The sequence below is a fragment of the Podarcis vaucheri genome, assembly GCF_965113315.1.
Source record: "Podarcis vaucheri genome assembly, chromosome: 1".
Classification (NCBI taxonomy): Eukaryota; Metazoa; Chordata; class Lepidosauria; order Squamata; family Lacertidae; genus Podarcis; species Podarcis vaucheri.
The window spans coordinates 84,435,428-84,462,987 of record NC_138759.1 but is presented as its reverse complement, the minus strand read 5'-3'; the positions used below and the strand labels follow the sequence as shown (position 1 = coordinate 84,462,987).

The 27,560-nt window shown below is 44.9% G+C and overlaps 4 protein-coding genes across 4 annotated transcripts; 1 reads left to right on the top strand and 3 right to left on the bottom strand.

The window, feature by feature from the left end:
* On the top strand, window positions 1–951 carry OR6Q1 (olfactory receptor family 6 subfamily Q member 1; the record flags this gene model as incomplete). Its single annotated transcript, XM_082196274.1, has 1 exon — window positions 1–951. One exon carries the CDS (start codon window positions 1–3, stop codon window positions 949–951), a length of 951 nt encoding a protein of 316 aa, XP_082052400.1.
* Window positions 952–3,373: 2,422 nt separating this feature from the next.
* LOC309517178 (extracellular calcium-sensing receptor-like) lies at window positions 3,374–11,181 on the bottom strand (the record flags this gene model as incomplete). The annotated part of the gene is made up of 4 exons (XM_082196263.1): window positions 3,374–4,305; window positions 5,607–5,730; window positions 8,345–9,166; window positions 11,122–11,181. 4 exons carry the CDS (start codon window positions 11,179–11,181, stop codon window positions 3,374–3,376), a joined length of 1,938 nt encoding a protein of 645 aa, XP_082052389.1.
* Window positions 11,182–18,841: 7,660 nt separating this feature from the next.
* LOC309517166 (olfactory receptor 10W1-like) lies at window positions 18,842–19,795 on the bottom strand (the record flags this gene model as incomplete). Its single annotated transcript, XM_082196259.1, has 1 exon — window positions 18,842–19,795. The coding sequence occupies one exon, from the start codon at window positions 19,793–19,795 to the stop codon at window positions 18,842–18,844; it is 954 nt and encodes a 317-aa protein (XP_082052385.1).
* Window positions 19,796–26,295: 6,500 nt separating this feature from the next.
* LOC309517157 (olfactory receptor 10Q1-like) lies at window positions 26,296–27,258 on the bottom strand (the record flags this gene model as incomplete). The annotated part of the gene is made up of 1 exon (XM_082196252.1): window positions 26,296–27,258. The coding sequence occupies one exon, from the start codon at window positions 27,256–27,258 to the stop codon at window positions 26,296–26,298; it is 963 nt and encodes a 320-aa protein (XP_082052378.1).
* Between the last annotated feature and the right edge of the window lie 302 nt (window positions 27,259–27,560).

Below are 27,560 nucleotides of genomic sequence, written 5' to 3'. Positions count from 1 at the left end.
ATGCAGCCTCAACATGAGAACTGGACCCTTGTGGAAGAGTTTGTCTTGGTGGGCTTCACAGGCATCAACGAGGGGCGCCTGCCTCTTTTTGCCTTCTTCCTGGTCATGTATTTGCTGACCCTGGCCGAAAATGCCATCCTGGTTCTGCTGGTGGCAACAGAAAGGCGCTTGCACACCCCCATGTATTTCTTCCTCCTCCACCTTTCATGCCTGGACATGTGGTACACCTCCCTCACTGTGCCCAAGATGCTGGCCAGCTTTGGATCTCCTGGTGGTCGAATTATCTCCTATTCTGCCTGCTTGGCCCAACTTTACCTCTTCACCTTCTTGGGCAGCACTGAGTGCTTCTTGCTGGCAGCCATGGCTTATGACCGCTATGTGGCTATTTGTGTGCCTCTGCGTTACCAGGAGATGGTAGGCCGAGATGCTTGCATGCTTCTGGCTGCTGGCTCGTGGCTAGTGGGGTTCCTCACCCCAGCACTGCCCATCTACTTCATGTCCCAGTTGACTTTCTGCGGCCCCAATGTTATAGACCACTTCTTCTGTGATGCTTCTCCACTCATTGTCCTCTCATGCACTGATGTCTCCCTGAAGGAGACGGTTGACTTCCTGGTCTCGCTGATGGTGCTCCTGGTTTCCTCTGTTGTCATTGTAGTATCGTATGTCCGCATTATCTCCACAGTGCTGAAGATTCATTCCATCGGAGGGCGTCGCCATGCCTTTTCCACCTGTACTGCCCACCTGACAGTGGTGTCCATCTTCTATGGGACACTCTTCTTCATGTATGTACGTACTAAGGTGGCCTCATCGATCAACCTCAACAAGGTGGTGTCAGTATTTTATGCAATAGTCACCCCTGTGCTCAACCCCCTCATCTATAGCCTACGGAATGCAGAGGTGAAGGGGGCCTTATACAGGGTTATTTCCAAGACAAAGCAGCTTGCAACGTGACAAGAACACAACCTGATTTCTTCTGGGGGGGGGGGTTGAGGGTTGGAGGGATATTTTGCAACATAAGCCAATCCTATCTACCTGGGAACCATCCTTAATAGCTCCCTTTGCTCCACTCTTCTTGTTCCAGTCCCAGCTTAGCTGAGGGATCACAGGTAAGCTGTCACCTTTTAACCTTAGGTTGGAATTTTTATAGATGGAAAACTATCTTTCAGAATTACTGTTGGTGCAAGATTTCTGTTGGCACGGTAACTGATCCAAATGAGAGTTATGGGCAGGGAGACACTTAACTGCATACTTATCCCCCCCTCCCATTTTATTTTCTGAAGAAAATGTGTAACAGCTAATATTAAAAAGAAAATAAAAAAATCCATACATCTGTATCAAAATAACAGCTAATGATATTTCAACTGATTAAACAAAAATAGCTGTACTGAACTCCTATCAACACTACATCACATTCTTCTCTGTCACTTCAGCTCCATTGCTGCTTGCTCTGAGGAGTGATATAATGGTCCTAGAAATCTAAATAAGTAAATCCCTTCCCAGATAAAGACATGTATCTGTGAAACCGCTGACAACACACCTTTATTATCCCTACATCTTACTGACTAGATCTGGTTTTCAGTTTGAACATTTAAACATTAATACAATGTAAGTTTAACAAGAATATATCTATGTACATGGCAGCATTTCCTCCCTTTCAGCACGGGGCAAGGTAACGAAGTCCCTGTGAAAACACTTTTATTATATTGGGTATTGGTGGAAGGAGTTCTGCTCCTTTCCACATGAACCCCGCTCAAAAAGGAGTGGAAACAGTCCAAAGAAGTTGGGAACTCCCAGTGGCGTAGCGTGGGGGGTGCAGGGGGGGCCGGCCGCACCGGGCGCAACATCTGGGGGTTAGGGTTAGGGGACGCAAATCCACGGGCTAAGGGGCGCAAATTACTTGCCTTGCCCCAGGTGCTGACAACCCACGCTACGCCACTGGGAACTCCATTCTTTCCCCCTAAGATATTTGTGCATTTATGTGCTGCTGTCCCTGCCACTATTAACTGCTTAGAGTGGAATTCAACATTGCACTCTTCCCTTCTTTCCATTTCTGCTTGCCTGATTCAATGGCCCCCTCTCTCCTCCCACTGTGTTCTGTTCTGGGGTTATCCTGGACCCACGCCCAGCCAATTTCAAGGGGTGCAGAGGGAGGAGAGAAGCGAAAGCCCTGTTGCATAAGCAGAAGTCTTTGTGCAGGGCTTTTGTTGACAGGACTCATTTAATTGAATGTCACCTTTAATTTTTAGTATGCTCATTGTTTGTAGTTTAATTGTTGATGTTGCAAGCAGTGCCGGATTTACGTATAAGCTAAAGCCATTCTCTTGGGTCCCCCAAAAAAATTAAAGAAAAAAACACCTGGATGTACATTTGCAAAATATAAGAAAAAACAAATGGAATAAAACCTACATACAGCAACAGTGTTTTGTGTTGTGTAGGCTCCTATGATATAAGTAATGGCCCCCACCTGCTAGCCTGCTCCCTAAAATATCACTGGCTCATTTTTAAAGGAACTTTTGTTATTGCCAAATGCCAATGTGTTTGCATTATTCAGTTTGTTATGAATAAAAAATCATTTTATGTTAGAGCTTAATAATTATTTCACTATTGATATGTTCCTTCTTAATTGTATTTCACTATTAATATACTTCTTAATTGTATTTCAGTTCAACAATTACTTTGATAAAATACATATTTTGTTATGTGCAAATGGCTTTAGATACCTATTAGGTCGATAAATTGCCATATAGCATATATTCAACACAAAAAACAGCGGCAATTTGTTGTTGACAAAGGACAGCTGGACATATAAAGGGCTCCATTACCTTCAGTAGCTTAGGGCCTCATCAAACCTAAATCCTGCCCTGATTGTAAGCTGCCTTGGGTGTAGATCACCAGTGAGAAACCACCTGGCTGAGAACCAAGGCCCTTCCTCCCATGTGGCCCAATAACAACAACAACAACAACAACAACAACAACAACAACAACAACAACAACAATTTATTTATACCGTGCCCATCTGGCTGGGTTTCCCCAGCCACTCTGGGCAGCTTCCAACAAAATATTAAAATACAATAGTTTGTCAAACATTAAAAGTTTCCCTAAACACTAGGTCCTCCCCCCACTATTTGTTTGCCAAGACACGCTCACTTGCCTCTACAGCTGATGTCATACATGACATCAAGTGTGGACAGGTAAAAAGATGGCTGGGCTAGGCCAACAGGGGCTTCTGAAGCAGAGATCAGCTGACCATCGGTGTTTCTAGGTGCTGTGCTCTTTACAAGGGGCTCTTTCTGGCTCCCCAGGCCTGGTGTAGCTAAACAGAAAAGTGGGACAGAAACGCTTTTCCTAAATATACATGCTGTCCATTTGCAGCTTATGCAGCATAAGCAAAGTCTCCTTTGCGTGGAAGTTGTCTGCCCATAAGGTTGTCCCTGTTATTCTTCTCAGGGTGCAAGATAATGATGTAGCATTTGGGGAAGAAGAGGCAAGCCAACAAACCAGCTCCAGAAGCCAGGATGGCGAAGATCTCCACGGCCACTGTGTACTTCCCTGTGGCACTGAGATAGGAGGGCACAAAGGAGACCCAGACGAAAGTGAAGACCAGCATGCTGATGGCAATGTGCTGGGCCTCGTTGAAAGCTGTTGGCAGCCGGCGGGCTGGGAAGGCCACCCCTAAGCTGATGGTGGCTAGAAGGCCCAGGTACCCCAGCATGGTGTAGAAAAACTCAACTGAGCCTTTGTCACACTCCAGGGTCACAAGAGGCCCTCCATGTAGTGGGTTCTGTGATGGGAACGGGGGGCAAACCATTATCCAGCAGATACATACAGCAGCTTGGACAAGGGAGCAGCCCAGAGTGATGGCGCCAGGGAGCTTGTAACCCACCCACTTCTGGAGGCAGCTGCCAGGCTTAGAAGCTCCAAAGGCCATCACCACAGTCACCGTCTTGGCCAGGGTTGCAGAGAGGCAAATGGCAAAGACCAGGCCAAAGGCAGCCTGGCGGAAGGAACAAGTGAGCTGCGATGGGTGCCCAAGGTACATCAGAGGGCAGAGGAAGCAGAGAGCCAGGCAGGTCAAGAGGAGGTAGCTGAGCTTGCGGTTGTTGGCCTTGACAACTGGGGTGTTGTGATGCTGTATGAAGATACCCAAGACTGACAGCGAGAGCAAGAAGAAAAGGGAACTGCAGGTTGCCAGCACCACACCCAAAACTTCCGTGTAGGACAAGAAGTCAATGATGGTTGGGATGCATCTGTCTTGCTGCTCATTGGGCCATTGTCCTGGAAGGCACTCCCAACAGGTGGCACTGTCTAGAAGGGAGGAGCATGCAGAACAGGGGTTTTCTTTTAAAGGCAGGGACGGAGAATCTGTGGCCGGTGGCGGAGCTTCATGCTCCAGCACGGGGGGGTGGAGAGCAGGCAGGGGCGGGGCTGGTATGTGTCCCGGGGACGTGGCACGCAGCCTGTGGGGGTGTGGCGTCCCCCACGGGTGGGGGGGCAGCTGCGATGGCACCCCACCAGGATCACATTGCCAGGGGCGGTGTGCTCCCCCCACACTCCTCTTCCTCCGCCAGTGTCTGTGGCCCTCCAGATGCTGATTGGCGACAACCCACAGCATCCCTGATCACTGGTCATACTGAGGTGAATGGGAGCTGTTGCCCAGTAACATCTGGAGGGCCACATGTTCTCCCACCCTTGTTTGAGGGCATGGCAATCGCACACAATAATATTGGGGATAGAGTCATGCAGTGGCTACAGTGATCGCATTGGTAATTTAGTTATTTGCCGCCTCTGCCACTCAGAAGGACTTGGTGAGGGAGCCTTCATTTCCTATAAGGTACATTTTTGGCTGCATGTGGCAGTGGGTCAGGGTTGCATGCCAGTGTGGGCAGGACTGTATCTTGCTGTGGGTGGGGCTTGTGTGCCTCTTCCCCCTCCCCAGCCTGCACACACACTTTCATGTGTATACAGCCTGTGCACCCATTCTTTCCCACACTCATACACAATCACAATCTCTGCGATCCCCTTGCATGCCTCCCTGGTTAACTGGTGCTGGAAACAATTCAGGAGTGTTCCCCACATCTGTTATAAGCAGTAAGTCCCATTACTTTAGTGGAAATGCAGTGGAAAGCAGTGGAAAGCAGCCCCCCTCAAAAGGAAACTTGCACCATGTGCCATTTTTGCTGGTCCTGTCATTGTGGGACTTTGATATAAAAAACAGTACCATGAGCAAAATGATGCCTTCTGTGCCAGTCTGAAAGAAGGGGTAGGGAACATGTGATCCTCTAGATTTTGCTGGATTACAACTTCCACAATTCCTGATAATTGGCTATACTGCCTGGGTTTGTTAGGTTGGCATCCCAGAATATCTAGAAGGCTACATGTTCCTGCCCCTGCATCAGAAGCCTTCTCGTGGGCCTGGGCCTGATACAGGACATTGTCCCATATATAAGAAGTGGTCCTTTTTACCACTGCTGTCCAGAGTGTGACCTCTAATGGATGCATCTTGTTACTGTCTTGGATACTGGGGTGGGGATGTGGCTGGGGAGGCTGCCCGCCCAGTGGTAATCATCAGCCCCTGAAAACCCAGTGTCTGTTAAAGTGGTGTTTACCTGTTCCACTGGCAAACTGACCATGGGGGCACTGCAGACAGCTGTAGCAGCAGTGTGGCTTCCCCTGCAAAGGCAGCTTCCTATATCCAGGCAGGCAGCTTTCTGAACAGATTGAACGAGGCACCTAGGAGGAAAAAGGAAATGGAAGACTGCTTACCTTCCCCAGGTGCGGGACTGACACTGTCTCACACGAAGAGATCAAATGATGGGTCAGTTCCTGGCTGGCAGGGGAGGTCAGCAAGCCTTCCTCACTGGCTAGAGCTATGGATTCAAGCATGCCCACAAATTGGCCTATCGTAGGCAGGCTACAGGGAAAGGCCATTCACAGGAGGCAGACCCAACTCAGCCTGTAGGCTTCACTTGGGTCTGCTCCCTGGGAATATAAAGCAGCCTGCCTCCAGCCTTCTCAGCCACTTTGCCATTAGATTCAATCACTCAGTCAGTCAACATAGTAATAAATCAAACCTTATCAAGTGTCAACCAATGCATGATTATAAAGTAAGTAAATCATATTTTTAAACTTATTTCCCAAGTTGCTGCCTTATTATTTATTAAGTGGGGTAAGAAGGGGGATGCCTTTGCTTTGAAGCTGGTTTTGCTCAAAACAAGGTTTTCCAGCCTAATTTCTAAGCTTTAAATTTTTGTTGGCAAGGGTGGGATTTTAAAACCTGTGTAGGAGCCTGGAGGGATAAGTTGCAATTAACATACCCTTTCCTGCCCATTAAAACCCATCCCACAAAGAGAACCCCCCTCAAACAGAACATGCAGGGTGGAGAAGGGAGAACAGTCTGCCTAGTAAGCAGAAATGCTTTTGTTTGCTCCATAATTTCTAGGCCTGATGTTACCTCATTAGAGAAGGGAGATAGGGATAGGCTCAATACAAGTAAGGAACTTACCTGAGCAAGGCCCCCTGCCCACCTAATGGCATTGTCATGAATCAGAAGCTCTTTCCTCAGCTGAGGTCTGGAACGAAGAACTCCAACTTTTACAGCCCTGTAAGAGCCATTGGGCAAAATCTGCAAGTTCATAATATCAAATGTAGCCGGAATCTCGCCATTCTTGAAAAAAATCTCATCTGATGAAGTGGTAAAGTTGATATTCTTTAGGTAATGATGGACCTAAAATATCAGAAGAAGTGGCTGTTTCTATATGAAACTGATTGTGTGTGTGTGTGTGTGTGTGTGTGTGTGTGTGTGTGTTTGCTTATATAACCTGATTAATTCAGATTATGATGATGAGAATAATAATAATTTTATTATTTATACTTTTCCCCAGCCACTCTGGGCGGCTCACAGCACATATAAAAACATAGTAAAACACGAAACATAAAATAGTCTTGACAGGAACAGGCATCAGGGAACCAACAGAAATGTGTTTTCCTACAGGGAAAGCATTACATGTTTTTTTTTCCTACTATATATTTTAGAAATTGGTTTGTCTTTCTGCCCATCTGTTTTCTATTCATCCTAACACCTCTTGAGATATTGTTGCCAAATTTGACATGATAATTCCCAAGATGCAGGCACCTGTTTTGGTTTACATTTGGAATTCAGGTGCTGAGTCAATACGTTGGACCAAAACATCTCAAACTTCACCAGTTTGGACACCTCTGAAGATATTGCCACCCACTTTGGAACAATGGTATTGCAGGAGGCACCCACCAAGAGGGCAATCCTGCTGGCTGAAGGGGTCTGCATTGCCATCACATTCCCTGCAGGTTACATTGGAAAATAGCACCCAGAAGAGCTAGAGCTAAAGTCCCCTGTTTTCTGCAGTGTGGTCTGGAGGAGGAGAAGGAGACCCAGGATCTCCTTCCTCCTCCCTGCTTCCTACCATATAGGTTTCTGAAGACCCTAACTGATTTGAGGCTGAATCCTGATTGGATGTTCCCCAAGTCAACCCAGGTCAGTTGGCGGGCAGGGGATATGGAGAGCTCTAGCTGGAGGATTTCAGAAGGCCATTTTCACACAACTCTAGTATCAATCAGGTACGGCTTACCATTTATTTATTTAACAACAGTTATACGCTACTTGATTGTAATAGAGCATCAAAGCAGTTTACACAATAAAAGCAGGGAAATAAAATTATTAATAAAAGACAGTCAAAAACAGGTATTTTAAAAACATTCAAAACTAATTAAAATCAACAGTGGGCTAAAAACAGATTGAAGCACATGTAACTTCTACACGTCTGGAAGTTGCTTGGTTTACCCAAGTCACTCAATAAGAAGCAGCGGCCTTGGAGTTCTTTCTCCCTTCTGCTTCCTGATCCCTCAATATGAGATTTATTGGTACAACATGGAAAAGTCAAATGGCCCAACCCGAAGCCACCTTAAGATCTGGGCATATGTTGCACTCATCCATATTGAAGATCCCAGTCCTAAGCTGTATTAAGTGGTGCAGACTGGATAGGAAGATATCTAACTGAGACAAGTGGAATGGATAGATGGACTGGTTTTCTCTCCGGTTGTATTGTAGCTGACCCCAGTGTGCGTGTGTTTGCACATTTCCACTAAGTGGGCAGGGTGGGTGGGGGAGGCATGCTTGGTTCGAGTTCTTGCCCCATGTCCTCTCTCTGGCCCTGACTCTGCCAAGAATATTGCTCCTTGCTAGCAATGTTTTCTTGTAACTTTTAGGACATTTAAGACTTCTAAAGTCCTTCCAACCTAGAACCCAGTTCTGCTTAACTCTACACAAGCAGAAACTGAGTCTAGACAAGGAGAGGAACAATTGACTCACTTGCCATGGCTGGAAATGCTTCGTTGTGGCACACCTTCCCTGGGTGAAGGGCCCTCTGTCACATATGCAGGAGATCATGTTGTGGTAGGCTGTGATGAAGGCCCTGGCTGCAAGATAGGCCTGATATGTGGCAGCCCAGTTCTCTAGATCGAAGAGGAGCAAGTGGCTGGTACCCACCTGCTCTACCCCAGTGCAGAGTCGGGGGGTGTTTTTTCCATCGTTTTTTTCTAAACCTGGCCAAACACAGTCAAACAGATTTTGCCAAAGCACTTTCACCAAATGGCTGTTGGGATAAGCAGCAGGGCTAAGCGTGGTCAGGAAATGATCGAAACCTGAGATTTTATCCGAATGAATCCTCAGATCCAGGCTCCCATTCAGGAGCTGTAACGCCTCCTTGGTGAACATCTCTGGGATCACAGCAAGGCTCGTTGTCAAGATCCACGTCTTACTGGTAATGTTTTGTGCTTGTAGAGCCCCGGCAAGCAGCTGAAAGTGGATGTTGTAGCAGTGGCACACGAAAACACTTGCTAGTGAGTTCCCAATGTCCCTAGCAGCTGCACTCATCTCCAGCCGGGAATAGGGGTCATGGATTGTTTTGGACAGGGCAAGGCAGCCCCCCGTCTGGCCCAACTCCTTCTTCAAAACGGTCTCCATCTGAGCAGCATCGCTGCCAAAACTCACCACACCCACCCATGTCCAGTTGAAGTGCTGCAGAAGCTGGCAGAGCATAGAGGGCTGGTGGCCGCTGGAAGGCACGGTACGAAGGAATGATGGGAAACGGAAGTGGTCAGAAAACTTGGGATCTTGAGAACCATGGCTGATCTGAGGGATAAAAGAGGGAATCACAGATTCTCTTTCAGTATTTTGTACCTTATTCCTTATTGCCTGCTCTCTTCAGACTTATCTGTCCTAACTTGCCATTCTGTCATGGATTTTTAATAAAGCATCCTTTTCATAACAGCGTTTTAAAAGAATGCACAAGGAAAGGAGATACACAGTAGTTGAACATCACCATCATTCTCAATAATAAAATGAATAATGTTTCCATGCAGCTCAGCGGTAGAGCAGCTGCTTTGCCTGCAGAAGGTCCCACTTTTAATTCCAGGCAACTCCAGTCATTGTTGACAATACTGAGCTATATGGACCAATGGTCTGACACAATATAAGGCAGATTCCTGTGTTGCTAAGTGACTACAGTAGGTAAATATGGCTCATGGAGCAAATGGGCGCTGTCCTTGCTCAAAGGAGATACGATGGCTGAGAAAAGTAGAGGCTACAGAGTTAGAAAGGGAAAACAGAATATAAGGCACCAAGTCAAAAGAAAGTATGATGAAGAAAAAGTAGCACTTTTGAAAAAGGAAACTTCCCAGCAGTTTTTTTAAAGTGTTGAGATGAAAGCAGTGCAAATATCAGAGCTGAACTACACATTACACAGAGAGAGATATGCAGTGGAATCCACCAAGCCTTCTCACTCTTCTTTTTGTTCTTTAGGAAAATTATTTTGGAGCAGGAAAGTGTGTGTGTGTGTGTGTGTGTGTGTGTGTGTGTGTGTGTGTGTGTGAGAGAGAGAGAGAGAGAGAGAGAGAGAATATTCTTAATCATTTTTCTGCCCACTACTTTTTCCCCTCCTGCCTGTGCTTTGTTATCTGTGTTTGCATGTAATGTAAAGTCAAAGGGAATGTAATGACATTAATAACATGTTAAAATAGATGGGTATGGGAAAAGCCTGAGGGAAGATGGGGTTTGTACAAGATTATTAAGTTCCAGTAGAATGAAGAGGGTGAAAAAGAAAATTGAAGGAAGATGAGTAGGAGAGATGTAAAAGGAAGAATAAATATTGTATAGTGATTGCAAAGATGGAGTAGAACTTGATGAAGATAGAGGAAAAATAGGTTGGGCATGTTAGATGCTCGCAAAATAAGTCAAAGGATTACGGTAAACTGTTATGTTGCACTCCTAAGCACAACTACTGAGGAAGGAGCTCCCCTTGAATTCTGTGAGCCTTCTGAGTAAATATTAATAGATCTGCGCTGCACACATTTAGGATGAAACATGTCAACAGCTATACTAGGACAGCATCACGTAACAATATTATGTTGACTGACATTACAGGCAGGCAGGTATATAGATTGCAGCATGGTACACCTAACAAACTTCTTAAAAATCTGTCATCTGCATCCCTACATTACCAGGAAGCACAATAATACAGAAGCCAAGGCTGGCCAGCTGAAATCTGTCTTCTGTTTCCATTCATCTGGTAATTCCTGCAGCACTGAGTTGCTTTATTTACATTCTCTGTTCAACTATGTGAGTTGCCAGTATCTCTTCTCTCTCTTTCTGTGCTGACCAGAGCGTGGAGATGTTCAGAGAGCTTGGAATTAAGAGTTGGAGCACCCTGAGCAGCTCAGCAGACTCCACCTGTGCCATATACAGTACTGATGAAATGTTCCTTATATTTAGCACCCAGGGTATGATGAAATTAGTTAGCAAGGACACTTTCCCAGTTCTTCAAATGAGAGATGGAGATTTCATTTTTAAGTTGGAAGAAGATTTTGATAAGAAAGTCCAAGGTCTCTATCCATCACACAGACAAAACGTTCTGCTAAATTAACACATTCCAGCTGTAGAGAAAGAATGAAAAGCACACAAATGTGTGTGCATGTATATATGTCTACAGCAATTCTTACAATTACCCTGTCAAACCCATTTGATTACTTTTTGTAAACTGAGACCATCTAGCAGGATATATAATTGATCTTCCTAGGTACACTGCTTACCTGAGGAACTCTGTAGAGGGAAAGCACTTGTGCTATGGGCTCTGACTCTGGGGAAGTCATTGCGCCAATGATACCGAGAAGCAAAGGCCGAGAGCTGCAGCTGAAGTTGGGCACCAGTTCTTGTGGGCCTGATAAAAAAGAAAGGGCACCTTTCAGTGCTTTGGCTGGTGAGATGCATGAGTCATAAAGCTGGAGGCCCAGGGTGATATTCTGTACTAAGCCGGGGTCCTTATTTGCTTCTGAAAGGGCAAAGAGAATGGCCAGAGTGTGCTGGAAAAACCGAATGCGGAATCTGAAAAGGAAGTTTTGAGCACAGTTGGTATTTGTTTGAGCAGATGTTTATCAGAAGATCCGCCCCGCCCCCCACAGAAGAAATGGTCATTTAAGCACAAGAATTATTCTTCAATGCAACCTCCTTCTATAGGTCTAGCATGGATTTGATCCTAGTAAACTTGTGACTTTCTCCCTTTCAAATGAGAAAATGTTTGAGAGAAGGCATGGGTGAGCTTACTCATGTGTGCAGTGTGCAGTTATAATGCTCCTGCTCTGAGACTCCCGTCCAAGCTGAAGAAAGGGAGCACAAAAAGTCATTTTCTAGAACCTTGATTTGAGCTCCAAGGTTAATGATAGCCAGCATAATGACGTGTGTGGAGAGTGTCGAGTGCATTGGACAGAGTGTTGGACTTTGACAAAGTGGCCTTCATTTTACTCCCTGTTCCTCTGTGACTTGGGCCAGTCACAAGGCTCATCCAGACATCTTTTTTGTGCTGCACTTCTAGGCACAGGTCCAAACTTTAAAGCTCCATGACTGAGCCTTGTTTTTCTTTGTTTCGTCCCCGTGCTTTCTCCAAAAAACCCACACTACCACAAATGGCAATGCAACCCAAAAGGCAGTCTGGATGAGCCCCTCAGCCTAAACCTTCACAGAGCTGCTTTGAAGATAAAATGGGATAGCTCCTACAAAGGTCACCTAAGAGCACTAAAGCGCTCTCTGGCCCTTCATATGTTGTTAGACTCCAAATACCATCACCCCCAGTCAGCATAGCCAATCGTCAGGGACAGGGATGATGGGAGTTGTAGTCCAACAAGAGGTTCCCCATCCCATTCTTAGACTGAGACATAAATGTAATCTTACAGCATAACCTGATTACTCAGAAGTAAGACCCACTGAATTCAATGGGAACTGCTCTCAGACAAGCGTGCATTGGATTGCAGCCTTAGTCTTTCTGGCAGTAGAAGCAGACAGTGTTTCCTTTACTTTTTGTGACAGCCACAGGTTTTTCTTCCATTAATTCTTCTTTCTATCCGTTAATTTCCTCCATCTTAAGAAATGTATTGGAAGTGAGACTTACCCCTTGCAGCTAGCTGCCTGTGGCAGACTTTTGAGATGTGTTATTGTGGAGTGCACACTTGCGTGGACAGGGGAGACTACCCCAATTACCACATCTCCTTGAACTGAGAAATCTGGCATGGCAGCAGACATCTGAGGGTGGCCTTTAAGCCATTTGTTTTTTACTGAAGAAGCTTCCCAGAGCAGAACAGGAAAAGCGAGTGCAAGGAAGCCTATGGTATTCATTTTCCAGTGGATGGCAGTGTAGAGGATCAGCACTGGGAGAAAGTGTTCCACACGGAGGTCAGGTCTGTGCTCCCCTTGAAATGCTACACAAGGTGAGCAAATCCTCTCAGTTGTTGATCATCGGTCCATTGAGAAGCTTCATAAAAGCTGAGTGCACTGGCCTTCCTTGAAGATAATAGCTGAGCTTTCCACAAGAAGGCACACAGAGAGGAACTACCCAGTCTCTGGATAGTGAATTCAGTTAACTTCTTTGTTGCGCTATGTGTGTCCTTCTTGGTACATTACCCTTGCTTCCTGTGTTCAAAGTGTGCTGTGAACACAGTCATGACATATAGTACATATATGTCTCCAGGATATAGTACATATATGTCTCCAGGATATTGTATTTCTTCTGTGCCTCTTTATGAAAGCAACTTCTTCCAAAACATTAGACTTACCTCTTTGGGGCATAGCATAATCAATGAAAAGTCTATAATTGAACTAATTATATGTCTATAGATCACCCTCCCAAACTAATTATAACTTTGAGTCAAACTTCCTCTATTTACTATATATTTGGGAAACTGTTTGTTTGCTTTGCATTTGAATACCTCTTAAAATATCAAAGCCAACTTTTGCATGATGGTTCCTGAGATCAAGGAACAGGTTTGGATACAACTGGGTGCCATTTCGAATCAAGATGGCAGACCGCACCTTTAAAAACTGCAGTGATTTTAACAAAATTTTGCTTCACAGTTCATGAGCTTAAAGAGCAGGCTTTTGCTTATGCTTGGATACAACTGGGTGCCTTTTTTAAAAAAAATCAAGATGGCAGATCTGCACTAATTTTTTTCCTTCCTAGAATTCCCAAGCAATGCAGGTACAGGGCTGCTATTTATACCTGGTTGTGTTTTATAATAATCATAGATGGCCATCAGGATCTGAAAAGGAAACAACAACTAACTCGTCCTTCTAACTAGCAGCTGAGTGGCTGATTGGCAAGGGTGTCCTACTGCAATAGCTCTGGTAAACCAGGTTCCTCCAGGATGCTGAGATTGTTGTTATTCTCTTGGTTCTGTGTCTTATTTAAAGGCATTCCCTCACCTAGGTAAGAACAAAGTGGTGTAGAAGTAAATTCTTACCACACCATCAAATTATAAAATGTATTAATTTAAATATGTCTTTAGCATTGGAGTATATCTTTAGCACTAGGATAGTAATAATGGACTGGTTTGGGGGCACATGGGGAAGAGAGAGAGAGACTGTCAGGGAACAGTGGTTTGCAGAGGGACATAGTTCAGAAGGCAGAAGCTGGGAAATACTGGATGGGGAACAGCTCGGAGAAGAAACACTGGAAGAGAGAGGCTTAACAGATTCACTGTCTCTCCGCTCTCCCCAAGGTCAAGAAGAGCTCAGAAAGTGGCAGAACAGAAAGCACACAAAGCACAGAGGGTACAAGCTCCGATTGCAAGACATAGAAATGATGTAGATTAATAGGGACGTAAGGGGATGGGACGCAGGTGGCGCTGTGGGTTAAACCAAAGAGCCTAGGACTTGCCGATCAGAAGGTCGGCGGTTCGAATCCCCACGACGGGGTGAGCTCCCGTTGCTCAGTCCCTGCTCCTGCCCACCTAGCAGTTCGAAAACACGTCAAAGTGCAAGTAGATAAATAGGTACCGCTGCGGCGGGAAGGAAAACGCGTTTCCGTGTGCTGCTCTGGTTCGCCAGAAGCGGCTTAGTCATGCTGGCCACATGACACGGGCGCTGTCTGCGGACAAACGCCAGCTCCCTCAGCCTATAGAGCGAGATGAGCGCGCAACCCCAGAGTCGGGTCCCTTTACCTTTACTTTAAGGGGATGGGATCCTTGATTGGGAGCACCACCATGTCTAGGAGATGTGTTCTTTGTTCTCTCGCTGGGATTATTAAAGTTTCTAACTGTAAGAAGACTCATTTCCCTTTGTTCTGCCTATCTACTGCCACAGGGGAGGAAGCCAGTTCCCTGAAGCCTGACACCAACCCTGGAAATTGCTTGGGGACGCTGACTGTCCTGTCCTGAGCCTGCCTACCTGAGGGCAGCCAGTGCACATAGTGGTGGTGGCTGGCCCCAGAAGGTGAGGGCCAAGAAGGGCACCCAGCAGAACTGGTGCCAGGATGGGGGCGCAAACGTGTGGTGGAGGCAGGGAGAAGGCACCTCCTGGCCTGTGTCACTGGTCAATCAAAGGCTGCCATCCCTTGCTTGGGCAGCAATCCTGAGGGAAGGCCAATTTATTTACTTCGCAGCAGCTCACATAAATGCAGTGGCGCATGAGTGGAATGCATGTAAGTAGTGGTGTGCCTGTATTCATGCCAGGCCCAGCTTTCCCTTGGTGCGCATTATATTAGTGAGAGGAATACCATATATCCTTCACAGCTGGTTTTCTCAATTCAAACTTGATTGAAGTGGCACTGGATGCAACCACGCAGTTCAGTTGACCACCCTATTCCTATAAGTGTTTGTAAAGTCCTCATGAAAATTCAACAGCATCTTTGCACAACCTTCTCCTAATATGCACATGTTTGTATTAAATTTGGCTGAACAGGCACATTTTTGCAAAGCATTTCCCCCTAAAATAATGCATTCTTGTATGTTATTTTCAACAAAATATGCCTGTTTTGTGGACGTTTTATCCTAGTCTGTGCATTTTGGGACACATTATTTGGTTGGGGAACTGCACTGCAGAATTCAGAGAAATTTGAATTTTGAAGGATGTTTCGGTTCTTGTATGGTTTTTGGAGCATGCAGATGACATAGGTTCACCTTTAAATGTTAACTGAATTGAACTTGTTCCCCATCCCTAGATGTGTACATAGAAGGTAGAAAGGTTGCCGTGAGATTCAGTAATAATGAAGGGAAAAGCCGAAAGTAAATTTTATTTAGGAAAACAAAAACGAAAACTAACTATACAATAAAATAAATAAAATAGCACACTGACATAGGAAAGGATGTGTGCGAAATGTCATGTTGTTGTTGTTGTTGTTTAGTCGTTTAGTCGTGTCTGACTCTTCGTGACCCCCTGGACCAGAGCACGCCAGGCACTCCTGTCTTCCACTGCCTCCCGCAGTTTGGTCAGACTCATGTTTGTAGCTTCGAAATGTCATATACCGGGGCAAAATATCTAATACTAGTAGAAGCTCATGAGAGCACCAGATTATGCTCCTGGATGGTGAAGTCACCTCTGTCTTGAGCAAGGCTTGAGATTGAGCTAGGCATGCAGCTGGCATTTATGAAAACAGAACAGGTGGAGGTTTGAAGAGAAACTTTCACTGTTGGTGTCCATGAGTAGCTTAGCAGGTAAACCATTTTAGCCTGGCACAGGTAAAACAGTTGCATTCAAGACATTCAAGGCACCATTGCTAGACCAACACCTACATTTTTGTCACCCCTAAGTTTCCTGAACACTTTATTATACATATCACCTCCTCTTGTGCTAATGTTACCGGCTCTGAATTTCAAGATGAAAATATTCAAGGACTTCTTTTGAAGTTATATGGTGCACCCTATAGCACCATTCTAGCCCTCTATTTCTCAACAAGTTAGACCTTTGCATAGAGATTATTGTAATTTAAAAGAATAGCTGTTATTATCTCATCTTATTATTCTTACTTCAATGTGTGCCCCTTGGGCCCAATCCTCTGTAATTCTTGCATCTTGTCTTTCTCCCAGTGCTTATTTTCTAGGAGAAGAAAGGCCAAGTCCCTGGTCAGAGAATGCTTTCTTTTGAATGAAATATGTTCTGTTTTTTCCAAGAACACTCATAGAGGCTTCTTATATTACTTTAAATATGTGTTATGTATGAAAGTGTCACTTAAAAACAATATCTACATGGGTATCACTGCAGAGGTGAATTCAGAAACCAACCACAGGTTATATGAGTTCCTTTTTTCTTTTTCTTTGCAATGAGACAGATGGAGATATAACCATTCTTAAGTAACACTTGTCCACAATGTAAGACATGGGTGTTCAGAGGCTTATCTCTGAAGTGTTATGTTGGAAGTGCTGCTAAGCACGGGTTGAGCTGCAGTGCCAATCTCTTCCCAAGAAATGTCATGACGCCAGTTGGAAAAGGCTATTGCTTCTACCCTTGCTGCAGAGGTCGCCTGCTGTTTCCACAATGTGCAAGTCTGTCCTCTGCCTTCTATGCTTGACTTCACCCATAGAGCTCAATATTACTTCCATAGTGAAAGTAATCACACATTTTGCCAGAACTCTCAAGATGTTTTTGGATGTGTGTAAATATGGATGAAATATGTTGTCGGTGCTCTGCACGTGATGTGATCCTTCTTTTCACCAGTGGTCCCAGGCCACTTTTGCACATCCCTTCCACCTAAATTAGCACTTTTTGCAGTGAATAGGGAGTAAAGGAAGATAATGACAAAGAACTACAAATAGGTTTGTTTTTTTAATCTTAGCTGCTCCTGGGATTTCCTTAATACTGTTTTCTTGACTTAAATGTATCACTTTGACCTAGATCATCTTCACTATAGAAAGCTATTGCTGATGGGAGCAATTTAAATAACTTCTAATTCATAACTATTTCTTTCCTACCCTATCCCATGGGCTCCGTAGGACTCACAAATACACAATTTTATTTTCAGCTGAGAGTAGCCTAGTGAGAGAGCTTTGCCTAAGGGGAAAACAAGACACTATAAGTGACACAGAGGTGCCAATTAGTCATGCCCCAAACTTGGATCCTAGAATCCAGGAATTCTCATTTTTTTATACTACTTTTCCCCCACTTGAACCAACAAAAATGATGTGCTTGCCTTATGAGGAAAATGCAGAATGGGGAACTTTGTGTCTTTCATAGAATCATAGAGTTGGAAAGGACCACAAGAATAATCTAGCCCAACCCCAGGAAATGTAGGAATCTTTCACCCAACATGGGGGTCAAATCCATGACCTTGAGATTAAGAGTATCATGCCCTACTGACTGATAGATTGTTATGTTCACTCCATTTCCCTGAACAATGAGTAGGTACTAAAGGTTCAAATTTTATCTAGGTTTGGTTTACTTGGGAAGGAGGCCGCTGAAAGCTTATTTGACATTTTGTAATATTTGTGTTTAGTTACAAATATACATGTTGAGCACAGGTGGAGCCAGACAGATTAAACACTCTGACAGAGAACTGAACCTTGCAGATCTCCAGGAAAGACACCCAATGGCCTCAGATCTTTATACACTTACAGAGCCCCCAACCAAGCTCTTTGTTTCAGCTACAGTCTATTGTTCTTTTCACACACAGAAGTGCTTTGCCCTCTGGCTAGGAGGGGGATACTGTATGAAGATGAGTCGCCCCTTCCGACTTGGTTTCTTAGAACCAGGCAGAGGGCCTTCCCGGTGGTGGCGCCCGCCCTGTGGAACGCCCTCCTGTCTATCTGACTTTTAGAAGACAATTGAAGGCAACCCTGTTTAGGGAAGTTTTTAATGTTGAAGTTTTATTCTGATTTTAATGTTCCATTGAAAGCTGTCCAGAGTGGCTGGGGAAACCCAGCCAGATGGGTGGGGTACAAATAAATTATTATTATTATTATTATTATTATTATTATTATTATTATTATTGGGATACAGCAGTGTCGTGGGGTTTCAACACTCTTTCAGTTACTGCCTTGGGGCAACCCACACGGATAACCCTGTTCCCGGAAATCGTGTTCACAGAAGAAAAGCCTCTTTGTTTCTTATTGAATTGAAGTTGAGTTCTGCTAGATCTGACTGAAGACCTTTTTAGTCCAGCATACAAAATTCATCCTAGTATAGTTCTACCTTGAGAGCACACAGATGGGTGTTAACTGTGGGTTGGGTACAGCTCATGCATGTAAAGTATTTTGTAGAGATCACATGACATTATCAGCACCAAAGTGCCCTTTAATTCAGATTTACTCTTTTCTGGGGGAAAATCTGATAAGTTAAAACAACAACAACAGACAATTGCCAATATCTGAATGGTCCATTTGCATCATTAAGCCTCTGTCTGGAAGCACCCATCAAAATATTGCTCTAAGTTACCCAGAAGCTGCTTAGGCTGGCTGAGATAACACATGCTGGTCCTCCTCTGGAGCCTAGAAGTGATTTCTCCATGAAAGAGGTGAAGCAAACTTGTGACCACCAGCCCGCAATGCATGAAGTTTAGTGGCATTCAGATTCCCTTTGGAAGATTCGGTGTCTGATGACTTTCCTCAGGGCTACTTTCATCTCTCTGTTCCTCAGGCTGTATATGATGGGGTTAAGTAGCGGTGTACCCAGAGTGTACACCATTGATAGCATCTGGTCCTGCTTTGGAGAAAAGCTGGAGCTTGGACGCAGGTACATGAAGCTGCAGCAACCGTACTGCAGGGCCACTACAGCTAAGTGGGAGGAGCAAGTGGAGATGGTTTTTCGGCGACTGTCTGCAGAATGGATCCGCAGCACTGTAACAGCGATGAAAAGGTAAGAGGCGCAGATCAATATGAAGGGTACAGCGATGACCGTTATCCCAGTGAGGAACACCCCAGCCTCATCGAGCTTGGTCTTGTTACTGGTGAGCTTTGATACAGGTGGCACATCGCAGAAGAAGTGTTCAATTCCATGCTCGCCACAGAAGGGGAGGTGGAAGACCAGCCACACCAGAATGAATGAAATCAAGAAACCAATCAGCAGGGAGGCAGCCACTAGCTGAATGCACAGCTGCTGCGTCATGATGAGGGTATAGTACAAGGGTTTGCAAATGGCCACATAGCGGTCGTATGCCATGATGGCCAGTAAGAAGCAGTCGGCACTGCCCAGTCCAATGAAGAAGAACATCTGAGCACAGCAACTTCTAAAAGTGATGGACTTCCTCTCCTGCAAGCTGGTCAGCAGCATCTGTGGGACTACAGCTGCTGTGTAGCAGAGCTCAACCACAGAGAGATTCCCCAGGAAGAAGTACATGGGAGTGTGTAGGTGAGGGTTGCCCCAGATAGCTACCATAATGAGGACGTTACCTGTGATTATGGCAGCATAGATCACGCTGATGCCCAGGAAAAGTAAGACCTGACACTCTGGCTTGGTGGGGAAAGCCAACAGCATGAAGTCCAGCACTGCAGTGCAGTTCCCCTGGAGCATCCAACCGACTAGCTCCCGTTCTACAGAGTAATGAGGATGAAAAACAAGAAAGCATCAGTGCTAATTAGAGAGCCTGGATGCATCTGATATTGAAAAATAGGCTCCAACAGGAAAGGAAACATACTACCTGGAAGAACATCAAGTCCACTGACTAATGAGAACATCAAGGCCAGGACTCAGGTGCTCATACCAGGCAAAAATGATTTCATTAATAAACTGTAATGGTCAGCTTTGTGTTTTGATTGCAAGTCCTTTGATTATCAGAGCTTAATGGGAGCCCCAGTTTTATGCTTCAGTTTCTAGCCCTCAAAGTTTAGAGATAAACTGCAGTTCACTGCTAAATATTTATAATCCAGAATTTGAGTAACAGGAAATAAATTAAATATAAATTATTTCTTAAAAATGTGTTTCATTTTTTGACAGATCACCCAAATTTACCCAAAGAATACTGACAAAGTTAGATACGTAACAGGATTACAAAAATGTTGGAAATAGGATTTGTGTTATGCTATTGAGCCAATTTAATGGGAAATACTATGGAACAAGGTGCATATGAAATCATTCTCAGCGAAGATTCAAGAATAAAGTAATATTTAGTCACTGGTAATTTTATCACACATTAACCCCAATCTGTCCCTGAAATGTTAGCACTGAAGAACCCCCCCCACACACACACAAAGGAATGCATTTTCTCTTATGGTGGCAGTCTTGCCCAGAGGCAAATGGTGTTCCTAGAAATCAATTTTATAACAAAACAAGATTTGATAACAATCCCCTCATTAGCATTACTGGTGGTATGGGATGGGCCAAGTGACGATGGTTTGGATGAAGAATTGATTTTGTACTTATAAGCTGACAATATGGTTATTGCAAGAAAAAAAAAGAAATATGTAGAAAGATTCAATAATGAGCTGTAGCATAGTCAAATCTGGTTCATAGTGAAAGCTGAAAAACTAACTCAAAAAAAATTAAGATATACTAGGAGGACAAACAAAACAAGATCCCTTTTCAACTATGTTCACATGCCTCCTTTGAAATATGCTGCTATTTGGAATTCTTAATAACATTTCAGCTTTAAGTGAGAATATCACAAGACTTAGATGACAATACCATTATATATATATATATAGTTTAAAAATACTACTCCCTCAACACCAATTAGATTATTTTTTTCCAAGGAATGTGAATAAAATGTCCTGAATTTATACTTTGTGTGTGTAAGTTACGTTTTAATTCAACTGCATTGTTTTTCTTTATCCTTGTGTGTTATTGGAATACGTGTTCTTGTTTAAATAAATAAAAATTCTTTTAAAAATCCTATTGCTTCTAGATTACTGTTATTGAGCTGAGGGTGGAAACAGATATTCGGCAGCAGTGCCCTGTTTGTGGGGTGGAGGAGCAGGGAAGGGGCTGCTCAACTCTTCTTCATACCCACAGATTCTCGCTCCTTTCCCTCACTTGCCTGGGGATCACATGTGAGCTCCTACTCTGTAGGAAGTGTTGCAATGGAAAAGTGATGAGTAGCAGAAGGATTTCAATTTATACCTTGCCCTTCAGTTCAAAGAATACACATGGATGGCATCAGGTCACATCCACACCAGGCATTTAAAAGACTCTTACACCACTTTAACAGTATAGAATCCTGAGAACTCTCAGCACAAAGAGCATAAGAGTTTATATCTATGGGTTTCTTCAGTCCCAGGTACTAAGTCTTACTATCTGCAGGAAGCTTAGCCAACGGTGGTCAGGGATGATAAGAGCTTTAATCCAACAACAAATGGGGAGCAAAGGCTGAAGGACATGGCTTTAGGGAAACAGAATCCATGCCGTAACATTTGCATGTGAACATCCATAGAAGCCAGTCCATGGTTCTTGTGAAACAGTCAATTCCACCCCCTGAACTCTTTTCCCACTTTCCTGTGCAGGTTATGATTCATCTTTAGCAGTGTGCATTTGGCAGCAGGATCACACTGAATTGCTGCCAAGTTCACAACTCACCACCACAGGACGCAGAACTGGGAAGGACAGTGCTGGTGTACTGGCTCCTTCTTTTCACTGCTAAAACGAGAAGCTTCTTGTGATGTGCTTTCTTTCAAGAGAGAAGCTAGGAGGTTTTCCAATGCGCAGATATGTCCTCCTGCCTGTAAAACTTTGTAGATCTATGGATGATGAAGTTTTCCTACTGCATCCTCCATGATATCCCCAAAGTGATCAAGTTTAATATATTTGCCTTGTGACACATGGGATCCAGCTAACGTACCTCCATGAAATACCCAAATGGTTTCCTTCTCCGTGTAGGGAACCGCTCTAAAATGGTTGTGTAGGTTACCAACTAAGCCATCAGATTTGTTTTTGGTTTTTGTTTTAAGTTATGACTTCCGTTTATATGAGTGCCTTATGTTGCTTGCACTTCCATGTAAAAAGTGATGTGCCTACTGTTTGAATTGGGAAGGATAATACATCTCCTAAGCATTATTACTCACCTGTGAACCAATATGGAATGGCAAAGAGAATAAATTACAGATTTGAGATATCGGTCTTCTTGATATGACATTAATTAAATGCCATACAAATTAAATAGAATTGTAGAATTGTAGAGCTGGAAGGGACTCCAGGGGTCGATGTTAGAATTCCTGCTCCATGATTGCAGTCATGGGATTGTTGTCTTTCACATGACGGTGTATGTTTTGACTGCACGGAGTGGGAAGTGATGGAGGCAGGTTGTTTGTGTTACTCTTCCGTGAAGTGGGACTATTGTCCTTTGTTCATTCTCTTTTGCTGTCTGATGCTAGAGAGAGAAGGAGCCATGTTGCAGTGCTCCGTGTGTGTTAATATGTAAATGAAGTAGATTAGCCAAAATGCTGAGTTGCTGAGGTCTGTTACGCAAACTGTGAAGACTCTACGGATCCCTAAGTGTGCCAATGTCTGTTGGCATCGGTCGCTGTGATGTTCGGGCAGAAGAAAGCTTTAGAAGCTCCCGAACGATCAACCAGGAGGGAGGGAACATGCCAGTCGGACATGTGTCTCTGCCAGGGTCCTACTTGAGAGTAGGATGAGCTCCTGGGGGTCCTTTAGTCTGACCCCCAGCTAAAGCATCAGTGACAGATGGCTATTCAATCTCTGCCTTAGAACCTCCAATGAAGGAGAGTCCACGTGGCGTAGTGTGGGTCCTCTGCGCCTGGAGCATGTATGCATGCACTGGGATGGGGTGGGGAGTGGAGGATGGCCATGCCAGCCCCAAGTCCTCACCACAGACCAAACCTCAGCAGCCTGAGCCAGAGACAAGGGAGACGAGGGGAGGGAGAAGGGGGCTCGAAGGGGCACCCCATTTGCAAAGGAGGAGGCCGCGAGAGCCCCTTGCCTCTCCTTGGTGGGCGGTGGTGGTAGCACCCACCGCATCCCTCTCTGTCAACTGCCCAAGGGTGGCGGGTGTGTGGACATCCCTTTGCCGGCCATGAGGAGAAAGAGGCACCCCTGCTGCTGCCCTAGCCCTGAATGCACAGCCTGGGCATGGCTTGGCAACTGAGGGAGCCTGACATGGGAGTGAGGAGATTTCACCCCTCCCATACCCAAGAATCTCCTGATGGTCTCCTGATGGTCTCTGCTGACTCTCCAGAGAGGAGGAGGCGTGTCCTGCCTATCTACTTATTCTGCCCAGCAACATCTGTGTGTGTGAGAGAAAGTCAGTCAGTCAGTGTATCGGAGAAAGTGAGAGTGTTGGAGATCCTAGAGATAAGATTGCTGCTAAGTGCAGCTGCAGACTCTCAGTGTAGCATTGATTTATGCTTAGAATATTCAGCTCTGTATATAGTTTTGTATCATAGTTGTAGTTATAGAATAAAAGGAAGATATTCTACAGAGCTGCTCTCCGAGTGGTTTATATTCTGCAAGACTCTGCAAAACTCTGCTGCGCAACGACTGTATTATTGAGACAGTGAATCCGGTGCTCTCAGCTCTAAGCTGTGAGTCCACAGCACCGTGACCTGTTCCTGTGGGAAAGGAGGTCTCTGGCGGTGCTACCCAGCTCGCCTAGCCCAGTCGGGGTTGAGGTACATGAGTCCAGTTGGTGCACTGGCTCTAGGGCGATGCTGACAGGGAGTGCCATGGGCCCCCACTACACCCCTGGAATCCGCAACCTCCTGAGGGAGACCGTTCCACTATTGAGCAGCTCATACATCAGAAAGTTCTTCCTGATAGTCAGAATCTCATTTCTTGTAACTTGAATGCATTGGTTCAAGTTCTACCTTCCAGAGCAGTAGAAAAGAAGTTTCCATCCAAGGTAGTCAAGAACTAATTGAGCAGTTGTTTTTATTATTATTGTGGTGGCTGTTGTTTCTATTTATTGATCACTTTCCCTCAAGGCTATGCAAAATGCAAACACTATGCAAAATGGTCACCTGTGGCAGGGACTTCCATCTAGGAAAGCTTGCCTAAACAAAAAAGTCTCAAGTCAAGTTTTATTGCTGCCAAAGCCAGTGACACCAAACACCACAAGATCAGACAACAAGAAATCAGCAACAACCTCAGAAAAGAAAAAAGGTTACACAAGGGAACTTCGCAGTGTGCCATTCGACAGAAGAGATTTACACTTCCTAATTACTAAAGTGCAAAATTTAGCCTAAACAAAAAAGTCTTCATTTCTGTAAAGTGCAGGTAGGAGACACCTGCTGAATCTCCGTGGGAATGCTGTCAACAGGCCTGTTCTGTGGCTTAAACTTTTAAGACGAACCAGCCATTTTTATCATTATTCAATTTTGTGATTAATTATATTATATTTATCCTGCAAATCTTGCTGTACACCGCCAAATATTGTGTGTGCTGGTCAAAGCTATGACCTGAGGATCAGGGATAACATTAGGTCTACAAACATACCCACATGTCAATAATAGCAATCCCACTGGCCTCTGGTAAAGTCCCAGTTCTAAAAACATTTGTTCTCAGTGTGGCTCCTCTCTTGAATCAGGCACCCATGGCAAGGACCCTGCTTGTTGTTGTTTAGTCGTTTAGTCGTGTCCGACTCTTCGTGACCCCATGGACCAGAGCACGCCAGGCACTCCTGTCCTCCACTGCCTCCCGCAGTTTGATCAAACTCATGCTGGTAGCTTCAAGAACACCATCCAACCATCTCATTCTCTGTCGTCCCCTTCTCCTTGTGCCCTCCATCTTTCCCAACATCAGGGTCTTTTCCAGGGAGTCTTCTCTTCTCATGAGGTGGCCAAAGTATTGGAGCCTCAGCTTCACAATCTGTCCTTCCAGTGAGCGCTCAGGGCTGATTTCCTTCAGAATGGAGAGGTTTGATCTCCTTGCAGTCCATGGGACTCTCAAGAGTCTCCTCCAGCACCATAATTCAAAAGCATCAATTCTTCGGCGATCAGCCTTCTTTATGGTCCAGCTCTCACTTCCATACATCACTACTGGGAAAACCATGGCTTTTACTATACGGACCTTTGTTGGCAAGGTGATGTCTCTGCTTTTTAAGATGTTGTCTAGGTTTGCCATCGCCTTTCTCCCAAGGAGCAGGCGTCTTTTAATTTCGTGACTGCTGTCACCATCTGCACTGATCATGGAGCCCAAGAAAGTAAAATCTCTCACTGCCTCCATTTCTTCCCCTTCTATTTGCCAGGAGGTGATGGGCCCAGTGGCCATGATCTTCGTTTTTTTGATGTTGAGCTTCAGACCATATTTTGCGCTCTCCTCTTTCACCCTCATTAAAAGGTTCTTTAATTCCTCTTCACTTTCTGCCATCAAGGTTGTGTCATCTGCAGATCTGAGGTTGTTGATATTTCTTCCGGCAATCTTAATTCCGGCTTGGGATTCATCCAGCCCAGCCTTTCGCATGATGAATTCTGCATATAAGTTAAATAAGCAGGGAGACAATATACAGCATTGCCGTACTCCTTTCCCAATTTGGAACCAATCAGTTGTTCCATATCCAGTTCTAACTGTAGCTTCTTGTCCCACATAGAGATTTCTCAGGAGACAGATGAGGTGATCAGGCACTCCCATTTCTTTAAGAGCTTGCCATAGTTTGCTGTGGTCAACACAGTCAAAGGCTTTTGCATAGTCAATGAAGCAGAAGTAGATGTCTTTCTGGAACTCTCTAGCTTTCTCCATAATCCAGCGCATGTTTGCAATTTGGTCTCTGGTTCCTCTGCCTCTTCTAAATCCAGCTTGCACTTCTGGGAGTTCTCGGTCCACATACTGCTTGAGCCTGCCTTGTAGAATTTTAAGCATAACCTTGCTAGCATGTGAAATGAGTGAAATTGTGCGGTAGTTGGAGCATTCTTTGGCACTGCCTTTCTTTGGGATTGGGATGTAGACTGATCTTCTCCAATCCTCTGGCCACTGCTGAGTTTTCCAAACTTGCTGGCATATTGAGTGTAGCACCTTAACAGCATCATCTTTTAAAATTTTAAACAGTTCAGCTGGAATACCATCACTTCCACTGGCCTTGTTATTTGCAGTGCTTTCTAAGGCCCATTTGACTTCACTCTCCCTGCTTACCCCACCCTAGTTCCAGCTCTGGTCCTAATCACCTTCTTTAGAGCCTGCTTGACATCCTTGTTCCTCAGGCTGTAGATGAGGGGGTTTAGCAGTGGAGTGACAAAAGTGTATATGAGAGCAAGATGGCGGTCGTCATCCTCTGACGAATCTGTCTTGGGACGCAGGTAGACAAGGCTGCAGCACCCATACTGTATGATCACCACTATCAAGTGGGAGGAGCAGGTGGAGAAGGCCTGTTGCCGCCCAGTTGTTGAGCGGATCCGCAAAATGGCAGTCACAATGTAGATGTAGGAGATGCATATTATAATAAAGGGAATAGTCAGGACTGTGACAGCAACACTGTACAGCACAGTCTGGTGGACACGGGTGTCGGCACATGCCAGGCGCAACACAGGTGGCACGTCACACAGGAAATGGTTGATTTCGGGCTGGTGGCCACAGAAAGGCAAGGTGAAGATCAGCACGGTCAGCTCCAATGAAACCGCAATACCAAGCATTAGTGAGCCAACCACGAGCCATGTGCATACCTGCCAGGTCATGATGAGGCTGTAGCGAAGTGGGTGGCAAATGGCAACGTAACGGTCATATGCCATGACGGCCAACATGAAACAGTCCATGCCCCCTAGTGCCAGAAAGAAGAACATCTGTATGCCACAGCTTGCAAATGGGATTGGTCTGTGGGCATCTAAGATGCTGGACAGCAGTTGAGGCACTGTTACAGTGGTGTAACAGATCTCCAGAAAAGAGAGGTTGCCCAGGAAGAAATACATGGGGACGTGTAGGGAATGATCTGTGCAGGCCACCCAGATGATGGAGACATTGCCAAAGAGGATGGCAAGGTAGAGCAGAAGGAAGAACGTGAAGAGAATACCCTGGATCTCAGGAACGGTGGAGAATGCCCGGAAGATAAACTCATAGGCAATGGATTGGTTTCTCTGTTTTGCAAGTGCCAAGGACATCTCATCAGTCACTGTACAAAAGAAACAGTGGGTTAAACATCAATATGCTGTTCTCATTTATTTCACTGGAATGTGTGGTACTCAAATTCTTGGCATGATTATCAACCTCAGATGTTTTACTCCTTTCTCCATACATCTATGTTACACTGTATTGTAAATGTGGCAATCACCACAAATGTAGGGTGTCTGAAGGACAATATCCTCCCATATGAACCTGCCCGGGCTCTAAGATCTTTGGGAGAGGCCTTCTTCCAGTCCCGTCACCCTCACAGACATGCTTGGTGAGGAGAAGAGAGAAGACC